The sequence below is a fragment of the Lethenteron reissneri genome, chromosome 19, assembly GCF_015708825.2.
Source record: "Lethenteron reissneri isolate LAM-NWPU_2019-01 chromosome 19, ASM1570882v1, whole genome shotgun sequence".
Classification (NCBI taxonomy): Eukaryota; Metazoa; Chordata; class Hyperoartia; order Petromyzontiformes; family Petromyzontidae; genus Lethenteron; species Lethenteron reissneri.
This window is the reverse complement of record NC_083797.1, coordinates 13,092,999-13,109,040: the sequence shown is the minus strand read 5'-3', so window position 1 is coordinate 13,109,040 and position 16,042 is coordinate 13,092,999. Positions and strand designations below refer to the sequence as shown.

Here is a 16,042-nt window from a genome sequence, read left to right as displayed (position 1 = left end):
GCGTCATAAACACGCGCGCGATACTGAAGCGGTTTCCGCCATGTTGGAAAGGGAAGGCCCCTCGCCCCCTCCCCAACCCCCGATGGGCGTTCGCATCTTAAACAGAGTCCCCTCCCTTCCCCCTGACGTCATCACGGCGGCCTGCTGTGTCGCCTGCCCCGACCCTACCCAACATGGCGCCGCGCGCGCTCCCCGCCCCGCCCCCCTCTTTTAAACAGTCCGCGCCCATCGGCTGTGGGAAATGCAATCGACGGCCGCACCATATTCACGTCCTCGCCGGCTCCGCCCGACGCAGCCTCAAGTTGCTGCCGCCGCCGCCGCATCTCTTCCCCCTCCACCAACACCACCACCACGTCGAGAACACAGCGGACAGCCCTCGTTGTTCCGGGGCCCCGTCGTCGCAATCGCGAGTTATCGCCGATTTAAGCTGAGGTCGCGGTAAACGCCGTTCCAAGGGCAAGATGACGACGCGCTCGGAGCGCGAGAAGGCGCTCAAGCAGAATGAACAGCACCAGGCTCTGCTCGTGGGGATGCTGCGAGAAGAGGACAATAAGTACTGCGCCGACTGCGAGGCGAAAGGTGCGGGACACGGGGACACACCCGGGGCCTAGGGGACATCGGTGATAGGTTTGGTGGCAGGGAGAAAAGAGACAGGGTGGATACTTAGGGAGAGAGGATGTAGTAGGGGTACGGGGGAGGCAGGAAACAACCAGTGTAGGGAGATTGGGGATAGGGAGATGCTAAGATTACGGGACAGAAGGACAACGATTTGGGATAACAGGTAACTAGAAGGAAGGGCAGACGAGAGCTGGGCGGACAGAGCGGAGGGAAACGAGAGAACATGAACTAAAAGAGCCCGAATGACTGAGGTAGGGTGATTGCTGATGGAGTGACGAAAAAGCGTGACCGTGAGACGGGATAATATGATTATGTGAGACGAGACAGGGTAAAGGGACAGGGAGACTGGGACATTAAAGGTAATTAAACTGGCGTGGCACGAGAGGGCAGAGGAAAGTAGAACTCTATAGACAGAGGGGTAGGGGATGCGGATATGGTGAGACACAAGTCACCGAGGGAGGAGGGGGGATTGGGGACGGGAAGAGAGAGACGGAAACAAGAGACTGGCTGAGATGGAGGCTTATTAATTGGGAGAGCGACTGTACCGAAAGAACCAAAGAGTATGGATTCCTGCGGTCACGAAAGCTTCAAATCAAGATCAAATCGAGATAGGGAGAGCGAGCTTTACTCAAATGATAAACCCCAAACCCAGGAATGAAACGATTCCAAGATCCATAGGTCACCCACAAACTCAACCGTTGAACCAAGATTTAAAGAGCTGACCCGAGTTACCCAATGGGTTAACACCCTAATTCTCGGCACAGGGATCAAACCCAAGACCAATTCGAAACAGAACCTATGAATAAAAAAAAAAATCCTTTACCTTTAACCTGGGAACCAGGTTCTAAAATGAAAGTCCTTCGCTCTGGACAGTGATTGTCCTTTAGGGAGACTGGTCCCCCATCGTACCAATGTATTGGGCACGAATGCAGAGTACAGTAATTGTTATCTCCACAAAGCAGAACTCGTGGTGTATCTCATGCCTGCATGCGATGTCCTGTGTTCAAACATACGGAACCCATTGTGCTGCGCTAAACTGGACCAGTTCTGCATTCAATCGAGAGGCTAGAATTACATCATTGTAAAGAGATGTCTGAAACAGCAATCTCACTGCATTATTCTGTATTTTTCTTTATGTTTAACGCATTTTTTATCAGTTTTTGTAACCTTGTCGGATGTTTTATTTTTATTAGTAACATGACAGGATGAACTGGGAATAGGGGTTATGGCTGGGGTAAGCGTGATAGCTAAGGTTAGCCTCCGCTCAATACCCTTAAGCTGTTCACATCAGCCGCGTATGTAGTGGAATAAGAACGTAACGTGCACTGGCAATGTTGTTGAGTAAGAAGGAGCTGACATATAAGGGGGGGAGGGTGAGGTGTCTGAGTGCCTCAGAGGACCGAATGCTGAGTTGGCACTTTTGAGAACCTTTGTCAAAATCTAGACAGCCACCTGTGATTAAACTGCATTTTAAACTGTGTTGAGTTGATGATCACATCCCAATTATGATTTACTGTTCAGAGATATCGCTCAGAGGTAGTTCTGTGACATCCGCTTCTTTGGTCCATTCTCAAACGTAGTGGGTTTGCACTGCTCTGTGACAGTTCCAAATGAAACTTTTATCTCATCTCATGTGACACCAATAGCGCGGTAAGGTTAAAACTGTGATTGTAAAAACACTAACGCGGAGGCGGAAATTATGTATAAATAGCTTTACAACCCGGCTTCGCCCGAGACTTCGATTCTTGTCTTGGATAAATACACGGCCTTCGCGGAGGGTGGGGGGGGGTGCCTGACGTCAGCAGGCACACTGCGTGACGCTGCCGCATGCGGGTGACATCACAGATGTGACGTCACCGCTCACTTACCTTGCAAAATATATCCATTATTGCGCCCCCCCCCCCCCCCAAAATACAAAAGTCTATTTTTATACGTTTTGCATTGTATACAGTCTGGAAGCTGGCCACATGCCAAATTTCAAGTTTGTTGCATGTCGGGAAGTATGCTAAACATTTCGAACAGACATATTCACAAATTTCCGTTTGATTATGTATGATTACATCATGTTGCTTTTCCGAGTTTTGACATTTTCTGTTATTGCATCTAGATGTTAGCCTGAGGTGGGCAGTGGACCCTGTCCATCCCCAGAGGTGTCTTCTTACCATGCTAGAGACAGCTCAAGTTGAGATTAAACGCACATGCACCCTGATATCTCCACTGGCGTCTAAGACTCGTCGTGCTAGATTAACTTTTACCCTCATCCATGCTGTGTCCTGCTAGCTTGGTGCATGACAGTACATTCCCTGGCCGTTTTTCGTTTTGGGAAATTTGATGTGTGCTCAGCAAATGTGATTTACACGCATAATCAATGTAATAATGCCAATGCAAGTATGTTAGTGCACACAGTTATTTTAACAAATTCCAGTGGGAGTTATTCAGTGTCATCAAATTGTATCACCTGTGCACTTAGTGAAACTAGGTTACCTAAGGCAGATCCACTACAGAATATTAAGATCTTTATTTAACCAGGAGAGAGTCCACTGACATGCACATCTGTTGTGAGACCTAAATAATGGAATCGAGGAGACAAAAGTAAAAGGGCACGGGTAGTAACATAATCCAAACCAAACACAAAAGGGGAACACAATAGAAAGTAAAATACTGTGTCTTAATCACATTTGCTAACAACAATACAACGTGAACATTTCGAAGTACTTAAGTGTGGTGGCAGAAGACATCACAACTAGAAGACCTGTCAGGTTAAAGTCCTGGTTGGGAGTTGCCTCGGCTTATCATCCCTTTATGGAATGAGTATCACACTTTTAGGGACGCTAGCCCCAGTTATAGTAATGGTGAATTTCAACCACTGGCTTAGAGCCAACAGTGGAGATGGTTACGACTATCCCGTGCTTGGTTGAACAATCCCTATGACACAACCGTCATTATTTAAGTTTTAAGTTAAGCATTATAAATCCATCCTGAGACTCTTAGAAGGAAAACATTTCCCTTATTAGAGTTGCGTATATATCACAGTGGGCTCTTCCCGCGGCAAGTTACAGATACGCCTTTCAGATATATATTTTTTATGATCGAGTAAGTAACTTGAAAGCTCAGAATGGAGAGTTGAGGAAGGTCTTATGGACTTATTCGGGAAGAGGTGGTTGTGATGTAGGAGGAACACGTGCTGTATTTATTATGAAAACAGGTTACTTAAATGGATATTAGGGTGCCAACAAAAGGTTGCCAGTTTAACACGTAGGCTTGCGCCACCAATATCCATAATACAGGTTTTTTGGGTTATATCGCATAAATATAAATGTCATTAAAACCGCCAACACCCGACACAGCAAATTAGTAAGCTTTGTCACGTAAACAGAACATGCCAATGCGTTGCTAGTACAGCACTCCGGTGTGTTGAGTAAATCAACAACATTCAGATTGTAAATGTTTATGGGGTTTATACAAAAACTACCCTAGGAGGGTTGGATCGTGACTGAAACAGCCGTGCGATCTGACAAGGTGGGAAGCTTGGCGTATCGACATAATTGGTTGTGGTGATCTCTGCATCCTGAACTAATTTGTGCAAGACAAAGTCTAGCATGACAAGATGCATTGTGTGGCTGGGCGGCGATGATGGACGTCCACTGTCTTATGCGGCGTGTTGCGTGACGTGCCTCCAGAGTGCCACCGCTGCAGTTGACGCGGCATGTTGCGCGCACGCATTTCTGCTTGCCAAGCAGTCATTTCGCAAAACAGCTGACGCGCCTTTAACTTGCGTTGACACTGCCTGGGGGGGCTTCATGCTTCTTCCCTCAGTGCACAAAGGCAAAATATCCCTTTGTAGCCTGGTGAGGACGCGTGCTCTTCACATTAAAGACCCTGTTCAAAAGAAAAATTGGAGGGGGGAGGCACGTTGGATGTCCTAAGCCAGCGTTAAAAATTCCTAATTTCCTTTTGTGGAAATTGGTTACAGTACCTCATAGGATTGCTACTGTTGAATTCCTAGAAATGGAGTGTTCATTTTCATGACAATTGGGCTCAGTTGGCCAGCAACCAATAGTTAAACTTTCAGCTTTCCTTTTGTCCAGCAACTAGCACCTGGGCATGCCCAGCCACCTTAATATAATTATTCTGATATTAACCATACTACATAATGTAGTTAAAGCCAAAAATAGATTCAGATATTGATTGGTATTTATAGATAGTAATCAAACCTGGGTTGTTGAGGTTATTGTACAGTGCGATAACCACCACAGCAACGTTCCCCGAACACCCACACACTTATAAAGCTTGCTCCCATGCTCATGTGGCACAGGACGTGTGCAATATATATTGGAGGGCAGAATCCCACTGGATATGGACACGCATATTTTGGCACCATTGCACAGGAAATGTACAGGAGCATATACATACAACAGCTGCCATTCACCATTAAGTGTCAGTTGACGTCACCACGGCGTTTATGCCAAACTAGGTGCACTTCGAGGACATGTGAAGTGTTGATGGCTAATTTGAACTACTTTTAGCAAGCAGCTGCTAAGACCAGAATTACAAATCAGTGGTGGGTGGTGTGGGCCGAAACTTGCTTTTGTCATGCAAGTTTATAGCAAGGCAATGCTTTGTTTTGCAATTGTAGTGTCATTACAATAAATTATCATTGCTATGGGAAGGTGAAGTTTCCAACTCCAAACATTGAATCATAATGAATTAATGGAGTACTGTATATGTATATGGCGAGTATGTGTACAGTTAAATAATACGTCCTGTGTGTAATCTTTAAACTTTTATACTATCTTATATATATAAGAGGAAAATTTGTGAATGTGTGTCTGTTCGAAATGTTTAGCATACTTCTCGACATGCAACAAACTTGAAATGTGGCATGTGGGTAGCTTCCAGAGTGTACACAATGCAACATGTATAAAATTGACTTTTGTATTTTGGGGGGGGAGGTGCAATAATGGATAGATTTTGCACAGCAAGTGAGCGGTGACGTCACATTTGTGATGTCACCCGCATGCGGCAGCGTCACGCAGTGTGCCTGCTGACGTCACGCATCTCCCCTCCACCCTCCGCGTAGGCCGTGTATTAATCCAAGACAAGAATCCATGTCCCGGGCGAAGCCGGGCGGTAAAGCTAGTACAGTATAACTGAACCTGCAGTTTAGAAGGTATGGCACATTGAAGGTGTTATGTGTGAATATTTTCTCAATTTCTTGTAGGGGCAAGTAGCGAACATAATAAACTCGTTATTTTGCTAAGTTTTACTGTGGTGCCTCGACAAGGAGAAACAATGCAGTGGGAACTTTCCACCAAGACCTCATTATTATTTTATTTGGCAAACGTTCAACTTGCTGCCCTGAGTAATGTGTTTCTGTTAAATTAAATTACGACCTAGTCTTCTACTTTAAGATGGCTACCAAGACCATCAACCTATGGAAAGTTCAGAACCCCGTTTAATCACAGGTGGCTTCCTGGATTTATAATCTAGCATCTTAGAGTCTCTGCTTAGCACTCTAATCTCTGAGCTTCTAAACACGTCCAGAATTGACCCCACTTTGAACTCTCATAAGTAGAATATCACCCTTTGTAACGGAATGGCATGTTGAAGCAGATTTTTGCAGAACTACTGAGATCCCTTCAAGTTACCTTATCCGTGCTAGGGGACAGTACTGTCCCACTTTCCCTACCACAGATGACTGAGTCGCATGGCAGTCAAGTGGACATTTAAAATTCTGTAGAGCTGAAATGTAGTCAAACTAAGTGGCAAATACAATTTAATTAGATAGATGTTTGTGCAGTTTTTGGTGACTCGACTAATACTACAAACTCACGATACTTGAGAATGTAATTTAACCACAGGCATCTGAAACTCCGATTCCATCTCAGGATATCACAGTGACGATTCATCTCTCTTAACATAAGCCACCCAGCCGCCTCTCAAGAATTGAACTTCATGAACGAATTTATGCTTTTTTACACCCAAACTGTATGTAAGGTACGCATTAAAACAAAAACAAATATATTTTAGCAGGTGTAAGGCCGACTGAGCTATATAGCATTTTTTTCCAAATGTGACCTGAAATTCATAGCAGCCAAATAATCTAAACGCATGTTTTTAAATGTGGAGGGAAAACCACGCAACCATGGGGAGAACACGCCAAATATACAGGCACGAGGGTCTGGATCAAACCCACGACCTGTATACCAGGCATGGTAGTTAACGTCTCGCAACTGTGGCAGATCTCGCATTCACTTTGAGTTGAGCACGAGGTGTGTGACCACCGTGGTGTGTGTGGCCACCCTGACCGGGAGCGTTCTCCGGTTGCCCAGGTCCCAGGTGGGCATCGTGGAACCTCGGCGTGTTCATGTGCATCCGTTGTGCGGGCATCCACCGCAACCTGGGCGTGCACATTTCGCGCGTGAAGTCTGTCAATCTCGACCAGTGGACGCCCGAGCAGATCCAGGTAGGTGCCTCCAAGCTGCTGCAACCACGGTGTCTGCTGCATATGCTCGGTGTTGGGGGGAGGGGGGAGAGACTGGAGCGACAAATGCTGTCCGAACCACAGAAACACGCTCAGCCATGTTTCACTCACTGCCTCCCCGCGGCTAATAATATGCTTCACACTGGCTCCTGAGCCACAGGTATTCATCATTAGTAAATATATTGAAGGCCTTCATTTGGCTTTTTGAACCGAATGCTAAGGGTCTTATTCTATCTCTCTCACAATGAACCCCAAAAAATCGTAAATATTTTCATTATTTAGCCGAGCCACCAGCATTAGAATGGAATTCTGAGGGTCCTGAAGATGCATTGGTTTGGCCTCGTGAGCTTCAGACATTCATGTTCTCTAAGAATCCTGAAAGTGCTTTGATCTGAGTGTTAATATTGAACCCTAACAATCTCAAAGGTGCTTTAATTTGCTCTTTGGTACGTGCTTGCTAATGTGTATCATATTGTGTTTTTTGTGTAAAGTGCATAAGGCCTGGCACAATCACTTAGTGGTGAATGGCGGTTATTGTTTGTATACAGTACATAATACAGAAAAATATATATAATTTTGGTTTTGGTGTTAAATGACACAAAATATGACATCACAACTTGCACAAAAATATTCGTTTATTCATAATTTAACATTGACTCTTCCATTCACAATGCATGCATTGAATTGTGTGCATAAGAATTGATTATTTTTAAATTATGCATTTGTGCTAATAAAACAAATCGTATGTGAATAGAGGAAATGAGAGAGAATATGAAGCAGATAATGCATGAGACTGTAGACAACGTAAAATAAACATGTTATTCTTCACTCGAGTCATGTCTCGAATTTGTGACAGCTCCATAAATGTAATTGGATGACTCATCACATGCCTGCAGATGAGCCTCCAGTCATCGACTTTCACAAATTCCGGGAGAGGATTGCCAATCACTCACTGTCCCAAGAGGATGTGCGATGCATTATAACTGGTGCGCTGTGTGTTCCGCATGCACGGTAGAACATTCAAGAGATGGGCAACAGGAAAGCACGACGTCTGTACGAGGCCAACCTGCCAGACAGCTTCAGGAGGCCGCAGTCCGACCAGTATCCTTTGCCCGGCCCGGCTGAAGAAATGTTGCTGCTGTTTATGTACTGACTAAGCTCTCGCATTGTCCCTACAGGATTACCGGTTGACGCGAGCCCTGCCTTCCTAGCCCCCGCCACCTTTCACTATGCGTTTGGGCACAAATGCCTGCAACGTTAATCGTATTCGGCATGCTCAGTGCTTGTTTCCCTAGACGCTGGACACCAATGCTTTAGTCCTGATATTTTGTTATTACGAATGATGATAATAATAATGCATGGCAGCATTTTGTAGGAGTACACACTCCTAAGGCATTTTCCTAGCAAGTCAAGCTCTTAAACCTCAATCTTGATTTGAAGCTTTTAAACCTCATAGATAAAAATCCTCGGATTATGCAACGTTACACTGAGTAGAGTTCTGGACTCACAATTGGAAAATGTTGAGTTGAGGACAGATGCCGTCTCAGCTCATCTCTGCATGATGGTCAATAAAGTAGGCACACATTTGTGTCTAGCTGCTCAAACGAGCAATGGGGTGGTGCTCATCTCCTTTGTTGGCCCTGAACCATTTGCTGAGAATGCACATTTTTATGCTGAGGACTAAAAAGTGATTCTCATTATGCATCCTTGAGGGGGATGATGAGTTGAATTGTTCCCTGATCTGAATTTTGAATGTGTGACCTCCAAATACGAGTCTATCACTCTAAGCACGGTAATATATGGTGCGATTTTTTTATATTTAGTCAATGAAATTAAATATTAATTGATAGTTATTGGTCCATGTGCTTCTGGATGAAGGCTTCCCTGTGTCATGTCAGTCACGGGGGTTGTTTGACCATACTTAACCATGACGGTCAGTTATGTGGTGGGGTAGCCAGGACTGGTTCGGATATTACTCGCCACTGATGTTAGCAATGGCAGGGTATCGAACTCTGGCCATTGGGGTTCATAGAGAATGCGCTTTACCACTGCGTGAATGCATTGCCTGTTAATTGCATACGCTCACGAATGCAGGCATACACGCACGAGTGCCTGTTCAGCACCTTTCGTGTCATTTAGCAAATGAAGTCACCGTTCACATTTAGGCATGTTCTACATTAAATATTTAAAAGATGGTTTTAAATATAAGAAGATATTCTTGTTTTCTGAATAATTTACAAATGTTTTGTGTTTACTGTTCTGTGTTGGAATTACTGTTTTGTAAAAGTATTTACACACTGGCAGTGTCTATTGTGGCAACCCTTAACCGCTAACCTACAATTTAGTGCCGTCGAAATTTTCATCCGAGACAAGTATGAAAAGAAAAAGTACATGGACAAAAGTTTGGACATTAACGCTCTTAAGGTCAGTAATAGTAAGATCGCAAAAATCCCATTTATTCTCAACCTACTTGTCCTTGGCATACAGATCGACAGAATCGATATTTTTTTGGTCGCCCAGACAATAATTACTGTAAACTGAAGAGCGTACAAGCAATAACTTCACTCCTGTGCAGTTTCAAAGTTCTTGTGGGAGTTTACACACAAGCAGAATACTTGAGGCTCTGCATTTTTGTGTGTTTATCAAGCTCTCATAATCACTGGGTCAATATGGCCAAGCTTGGTCACTTGTTTGTTAGGCAAACAGTGCAATGGTAATGAGTACTGGCAAGCAGGCTACAGTAGAGGACTCATGGGGTGCAACGATGCTGCCACTTCAAGGGAAGTCTGACAACGCACTGCATGGTGGCTGTGCTTTTGACTTTCCCCAGACATAATAGCAGTGGTTGTTCGAAGGTGATTTTGGCTCCTCACATGGGAATATAGTATTTCCACCACTGATTCTGGGCTGCCAATGACATGGGTGCTGCCCCATTGCTCATTTGATCAGAGCAATATCTAGACTTTGAATTGGATTGTTTAAACTTTCAATTGTTGATAAGATTTGTGAGTTATAAGTCCAAATTATTTTCAGTTCAAATCCAGTAATCCGTGTTAAGCTGAACGCTGTTCATCCTCCACGTATCTCTGTGATTGAGAAAGGCACATGAAAGCATGTTTGCTGGGGACGTGGCATGCTGTACAAGGTCACACGGGTGCTCTTGAGGCACTCGAGGAGTGCACTGGAATGGGGAATATAGAATGCATTGACGTAATGAGCCAGCTAAGCTTTAGCGCGACAAACACATGAATACATATTCTATGGTTCTTTAGGTAAAGTCATGTAGATAGAAAAATAATAACGATAAAATGATAAAAATGAAATTAAAGTGAAATTTTTTTTTATTCACTTCATTTAATAAAAATGAAAATAAAGTGAATAAAGATGTATTTTTTATTCACTTTATTTTTATTATTTTATTGTTATTTTTTTATCTACGTGACTTTACCGAAAGAACTATAGAATATGTATTCCTGCAGTCACGAAAGTTGTAAGTCAAAACATGAATACTTGTGTATATTGTACCTGTAATGGGATGTTGGCACATCTGTGAAGTTGTTTCAACAGCAAAGTACTACTTAGCATAAACACAAACTGTCTGCGAACAACCTCTGCCACCTTGCAGTGGATTGTTCCTTTTTAAAATGATAATTCCTTCCAATCTATCGTTTTTCACCATAAAACTTCGCTGTCTTCTGAATCCTTAATGTAAATATATATTTTCCCTTAATAGCTATGTGGTTATAGCAGTAAATATAAAAAAAACTAAAGCAACCATCGTGATTGCTGTTCTGAACATAGTGATAGATAAAGTAATTGCCTTGAAGGACTGACATAAACCGGCGATTTCGTTTTCTGCCAGTGCTGTAATGTCATTGTCTGCTTTTTCCCCATGTAAGCATGAATACCACCCTACCAGGCAGCTGTGTGTCATAAGTGTACAGTACTTACCACTGAGCCAGAGTAAACACGTTTGATGGTTCGATTTCTGCCACAGCCGCCCGGAAAAACTTGCAGATGATTTCTAGTGTTATAACCATGTGAAGGTCCGTTTCCTCGCTGAAGTTTATTTGAAGATAATGCTAAGAGTGTCTTTCCAAACTCAAGCGAGTTTTGGGCATTGTTCAACTCCGTTCTTAGCCTTGAGCCTTTGATGGAAATTCCACATTCCTGTGGTGGTAGGTCAGTGTCTACACCTAATACTGTATATTAATGCAACTACCTATTTAATTTTGGGTGCCAAGCTGTATAATTTTGGAAAAATATTGAATCTTGGTGGACTCGGTAAATAAAACATTCCAATTGAATTGAGAACATTGGCTGCCAGCAGCGTCACGCTAGGCCGGCACCTGCGCAGCTCTCAGCGGTTGCTATAAACATAAATGTTGTGGTGCTCAACTGGACTTGCTTGATTAAAACTGTGCCCTGGTGTGACAGGTACGATGTGAAGAGATGTGTTTAAATTCCTTTTTCAGTTCTATGTCTGGGTAATTGGAACCTATTACCAAATCTGTTGGCTCTGTTGCCTGTCATTACACTTGTGCTGAGAGAAGGCTACTTTTGAAAAGTTACCAGTCTCTCATTATGGTTTACTTTTTAAGCTTTTTTGTGTAACATAGCCGAATGTTTTCAAAATAATGTAATTTTATTTTAAAATTACTTTTGTGATTAATTGCTTCAAAAATGTCAAACTTTCCCTGTTCAAACGGGCCACCACCATTATTTACCCCACTGGCTCGAGTACCATCGTTTAACGGGAGACACTTTCAATTGTGAGTCTAACCACAGTGAGACCCATCCTGTTGCATTAGCATAGCACTCAACACTACCAGTACTTTTCTGCTTTATATGGCTGCCTTTGTCGTTAAAGCTTCCAAATTTTCCGGGAAGCTTGACCGGGATGCATGATGAGCCCTGTCTACGTCTCTGTAAATCCTAATCACTGCTCAAGTAGATCCGTCGTTTGCCCTCGATTGGCAGTCGAGCATGAAGCCCAAAAATATTTAGTATAGGCGAAAACATGATTTTTCTCAAAAGATTGGGGACACTCGAACAGCCTTCCGACTAATAGGGGCAGTCCCAGTCAAACTGGGACTTTTGGTAGCCTTGTGCATGTTTAGTGTTCACTACGTGCGCCATGCGCCATGCGTGACAAATGTGCGCCTTTCTCTCGCAAACAGTCCTCAGCTTCCTCGGCGTCACTATCAGGAGAGAGCCGAGTGGAGGTATTGTCACCCTTCCCTATTTAAGCCACTGGAAAACTGAACGGTGCATGTCCTGCTATGTAAACGGCCGGGAATTCATACATTTATTTGTTTTAGAAACATGAAAAAAACGTATTTGGATTAGGTTTTTTTCATGCTAGCTATGCTTGCATTATATCTCCCAGGGTGAAAAAAAAAGAATCAGTCCTGCTAAAGGAAGTCAACCATGTTTTCCCTCTAGACTGGCCTCCGCTATAAATGTGGGATTTCCACAACTAGCTGTGGTCCGTCAAAGGATATGAGACAACATCTGACTTCCAATTGCGATTCAAGAGCTCTGACCACAATTCCACAGATCATAATGTTTAAATAATGCCACTTGTAGCATATCATCATCACCAGCCATTGTTTAACCACTGCTGGATTAAGGCCATCCCCCACCCTATTTGCCATCCCAAATGTGTTGCCACAATCCATTTTACTCATGCACATGAACTGATCTCATCTTTGTTCATCCTTTTGAGTGCATTCTCTCCTTTGGCTGCCGTTCTAAATCCACTATTGTCTGTAGGTCATCATTCCGTCTATCGATGTGTCGTTGAAGCTCACATACTTTTCTTCAGATGAGATGTAACTCAAAAGCAAATGCTTGTCGATGCCTACATATGCTGTGTGTCCTGCTGTCTCCAATAAAAGTTACAGGTTTCCTTAATGATAAGAAATATGATAACATTAGAGCACTCTGGTGACATCACAGATGTCCATATGCCACGGTATGGTCCCTTGCTTGATCATAATTTTTAAAGTATTTTGATTATCATTAACAAAGCTAAAACTTTACATATTACACAGATCCTTTGCCCATCCATACAAGCTTAGAACGAATTGTTTTTTCGGTTACATTTTCCCAACAGTTGGCTGCTGTCTCTGATTTGCATTTTTTCCCTGATTTATATGCCCCTCTTTTTCACAACATATAAACATGCTAAGAAAGCAACATGTAAAGCAACTTTGTCGATCTACATTTGACTATCATTACACTTACTGAAGCTGATTAAGTGTTTTGTGTGATTCACCGCAGATTAAATATAGCAGTCCAAATTAAGTGTTCTTTTGTGGTCACTCGTATACCAGTGGCTTAAGGAATGGTCAGCGACTTGTAATTGCCGTTGCTTCGCATACATATATGTATTGTGTGCATCTTACATATGTATGTATGTTGAAATTATTTTGCACCATACGTAGCCAACTGTGCTAATTGTACGTGCGGGAGAAGGATAACTGAACACAAAAAGCAGTTTTAAAGAAATTCGTTTTCAATCTAGATTTAAAACTGCATAGCTCCAGTGGCTTACGTGACACTTCCCTTATTTCCTACAGAAGGAGAAGGACAAACGGGTGGAGGAGAAGAAAAAGGAGAAGCCAGTTCCCCTCAGCAAACCCAAAGCCGTGAGTCTGGGGGACACTGTTAAAGCAGTTACCTTAGAGATGAGATATGTACTGTAGAGGTTGTTACAAGCTCGAGAGGCAAAGGCATTGCTGTGGTTTACATTGTGCTGGTGCTAGTGGCTGAACAGGAACTTGCAGTAGTGATGAAATCAGGTAAAGCAAACTGCAGCTGATATAGCATTTGTGTGCCCACTTGTTTACACGTGTTGTTTTGCCATTGTACAGTTTTCTTTATCATTTACACACAACCGTGCACCATTGTGTGTGCGCGTAAGAGTCTACACAATGCAAGTGGCCACATGTGGAAGTTTGTGTGGATATGCAGTTTTGTTTTTGCACTCAGCGTATTGTGTTACACAATGAGCATAACACTTGGCCTTCATTATGGTTGTCACTACAGAGACACGTGTTTCATTGTTTGACTGGGAAGTTATTTCACAGGCCATAACCCAATACATCTCGTTCATGAATGTCTTATATCTCAAGTGCTGGTGTATGCTGTATTCTGTGTAGACACGTGAGTGCTTCACTCTTTGTCCTCTCTGTTGAAAACACACCAAGAGATTTTATAAAAGAAAAACATTATATCTAGGTCTGTTAGTGCAAAGTGAGAGTAATAGATTTAATCGGGAAGGCAGCCAGAGGTGGGGGGGGGGTGACCAAGAGGAAGACCTTAATCCAGATGGTGTTGATGAAACTAAAATAGCAGATATTGGTGGTTATGTGTCGACTGCAGTGGCTCAAAAATCTAGCAGAAGGCAGGAAGCGATGACAGTCTTTGGTAGGATTGGCAGCAGTGGCTGTGATTAACTCTTTACCTTGTGCATTGTGCTGTCATTGGTGGCCGGGTTGGCACCACCACGCACGCAAGATTTGACATTTCGGTCTGGGATGTGAAACCCAAGATCTCAGCTTTGCCGGCTCAGGCCACCGACTTGGGTGTAATAAAAATTGAGAATACCGTATATTATTTAACACTTACCATGTTTTTGGAGTGTGTTCGGACAACAATGAGTTTCCCAGGAGAACAGTACCACAATCGTTTTTTCTACGCTACAAACCCTGAGGCCTGAGTTTGATTCCTAGCCACTGCTAACGTGAGTGGGGAGCAATATCTATAATAATATATCTCTCATCAACCCGCAATGACCAATGAGGTGGAGTATGGTCAAACAACCCCTATGACTGGCAGACGGTGTGTTACTCCTAGTACGCACGGATTTTCTCCTGGTTCTCTGATTTCCTTCTGCAAGCTAAGGGGCCATCCATTTAGTACGTTCTTCAAAATTCTGGCAAAACTCCCTGTATGCACGTTACTTTTTACCCCCCCCCCCCCACCTGCGTACATACGCTTGACGCACCTCCCCCCCCCCCCCCGAATTCTATAGAACGGCCGATATTTAATCCACGCAGAAACGATCAAGGATTAATAACTAATTTGAAGGCCAATATAGACAAATTATTATTGAGGCTTCACACCCCCCCCCCCCCCGTTTCCTATGTGTACGTACATTGTCAGTAGACCCACCATACGCAAGTGTACGCATTTGGGTTAACCCCCCCTAAATGGATGGCTCCCAAACACCTTATTAGTGATGACAAAATATCTAAATCAAGTCCTCTGAAAAAAGTATTGAGACTCGGCGAGAACTTTGTGGGTAAAGAATTGGCATTGCTGGTTGTATCCGCTAGGGCTGGTGTTAATCAGTGGCCGTTTCTCCTTGTGCTGTCACTTCCGGGTTCAGAAGTCTCCTGAGCAGCAGCAGCAGCGGCCACCAATTCCTTTACCAAAGGCGGCAGCTCCACCAAAGCCAGCTGAGCCTCCTGTGGACCTTCTCGGCTTGGGTAAGTATTGTAACTTCTGAAAGGGAGTCCACGTGAGTTGTCCTGGCAAGGGTTCTTTGCCGTTTCGATCAACATGAATACTCGTAGGGTAGGGCAGGCACAGCGCGGATGCTTGCAGGGTATGAGTGCTCGTTGACTTCAGCCTTTTCTTCCCAAAGCCCCTAGCCTTGGTGCCACATCTTTTTATAAATCCTCTCTTCCTCTTGCCCACCAATCTGATTGTTTTGGGTTGCCCCCCACCAATCGCCTATCCCCTCTTTCACACCCCTTTCGTGACCCCTACATTAAATCCTGGCATGTCCCTGCATGACCTCTACACTTCCATAGGCTTCATCAATCAATTTGGAAGTAAATAAAATAAATAGATGTTTTTTGTGTTCCTATATATAAAATAAAATGCGTCTTAATCTGTTAGCTTATTGACCTTTCCAGACTTCCATGA

The 16,042-nt window shown here is 43.6% G+C and overlaps 1 protein-coding gene across 4 annotated transcripts in view; it reads left to right on the top strand.

Annotated features, from left to right (window-relative positions):
• The first annotated feature begins 233 nt into the window (after positions 1–233).
• The window catches only part of LOC133344293 (stromal membrane-associated protein 1-like), a 34,430-nt gene continuing 18,621 nt past the window's right edge, over positions 234–16,042 (top strand). The window contains exons 1-7 of one of the 4 annotated variants that reach the window (XM_061554387.1): positions 234–579; positions 6,951–7,084; positions 8,118–8,203; positions 9,448–9,526; positions 12,283–12,327; positions 13,687–13,755; positions 15,504–15,600. In XM_061554387.1, coding sequence (XP_061410371.1) covers positions 462–579; positions 6,951–7,084; positions 8,118–8,203; positions 9,448–9,526; positions 12,283–12,327; positions 13,687–13,755; positions 15,504–15,600 — 628 coding nt within the window. In that variant the 5' untranslated portion in view covers positions 234–461. Of the gene's footprint in view, positions 580–6,950; positions 7,085–8,117; positions 8,204–9,447; positions 9,527–12,282; positions 12,328–13,686; positions 13,756–15,500; positions 15,601–16,042 lie in introns of all 4 variants that reach the window. The other 3 variants (XM_061554386.1, XM_061554389.1, XM_061554388.1) reach the window with 3 other exon arrangements.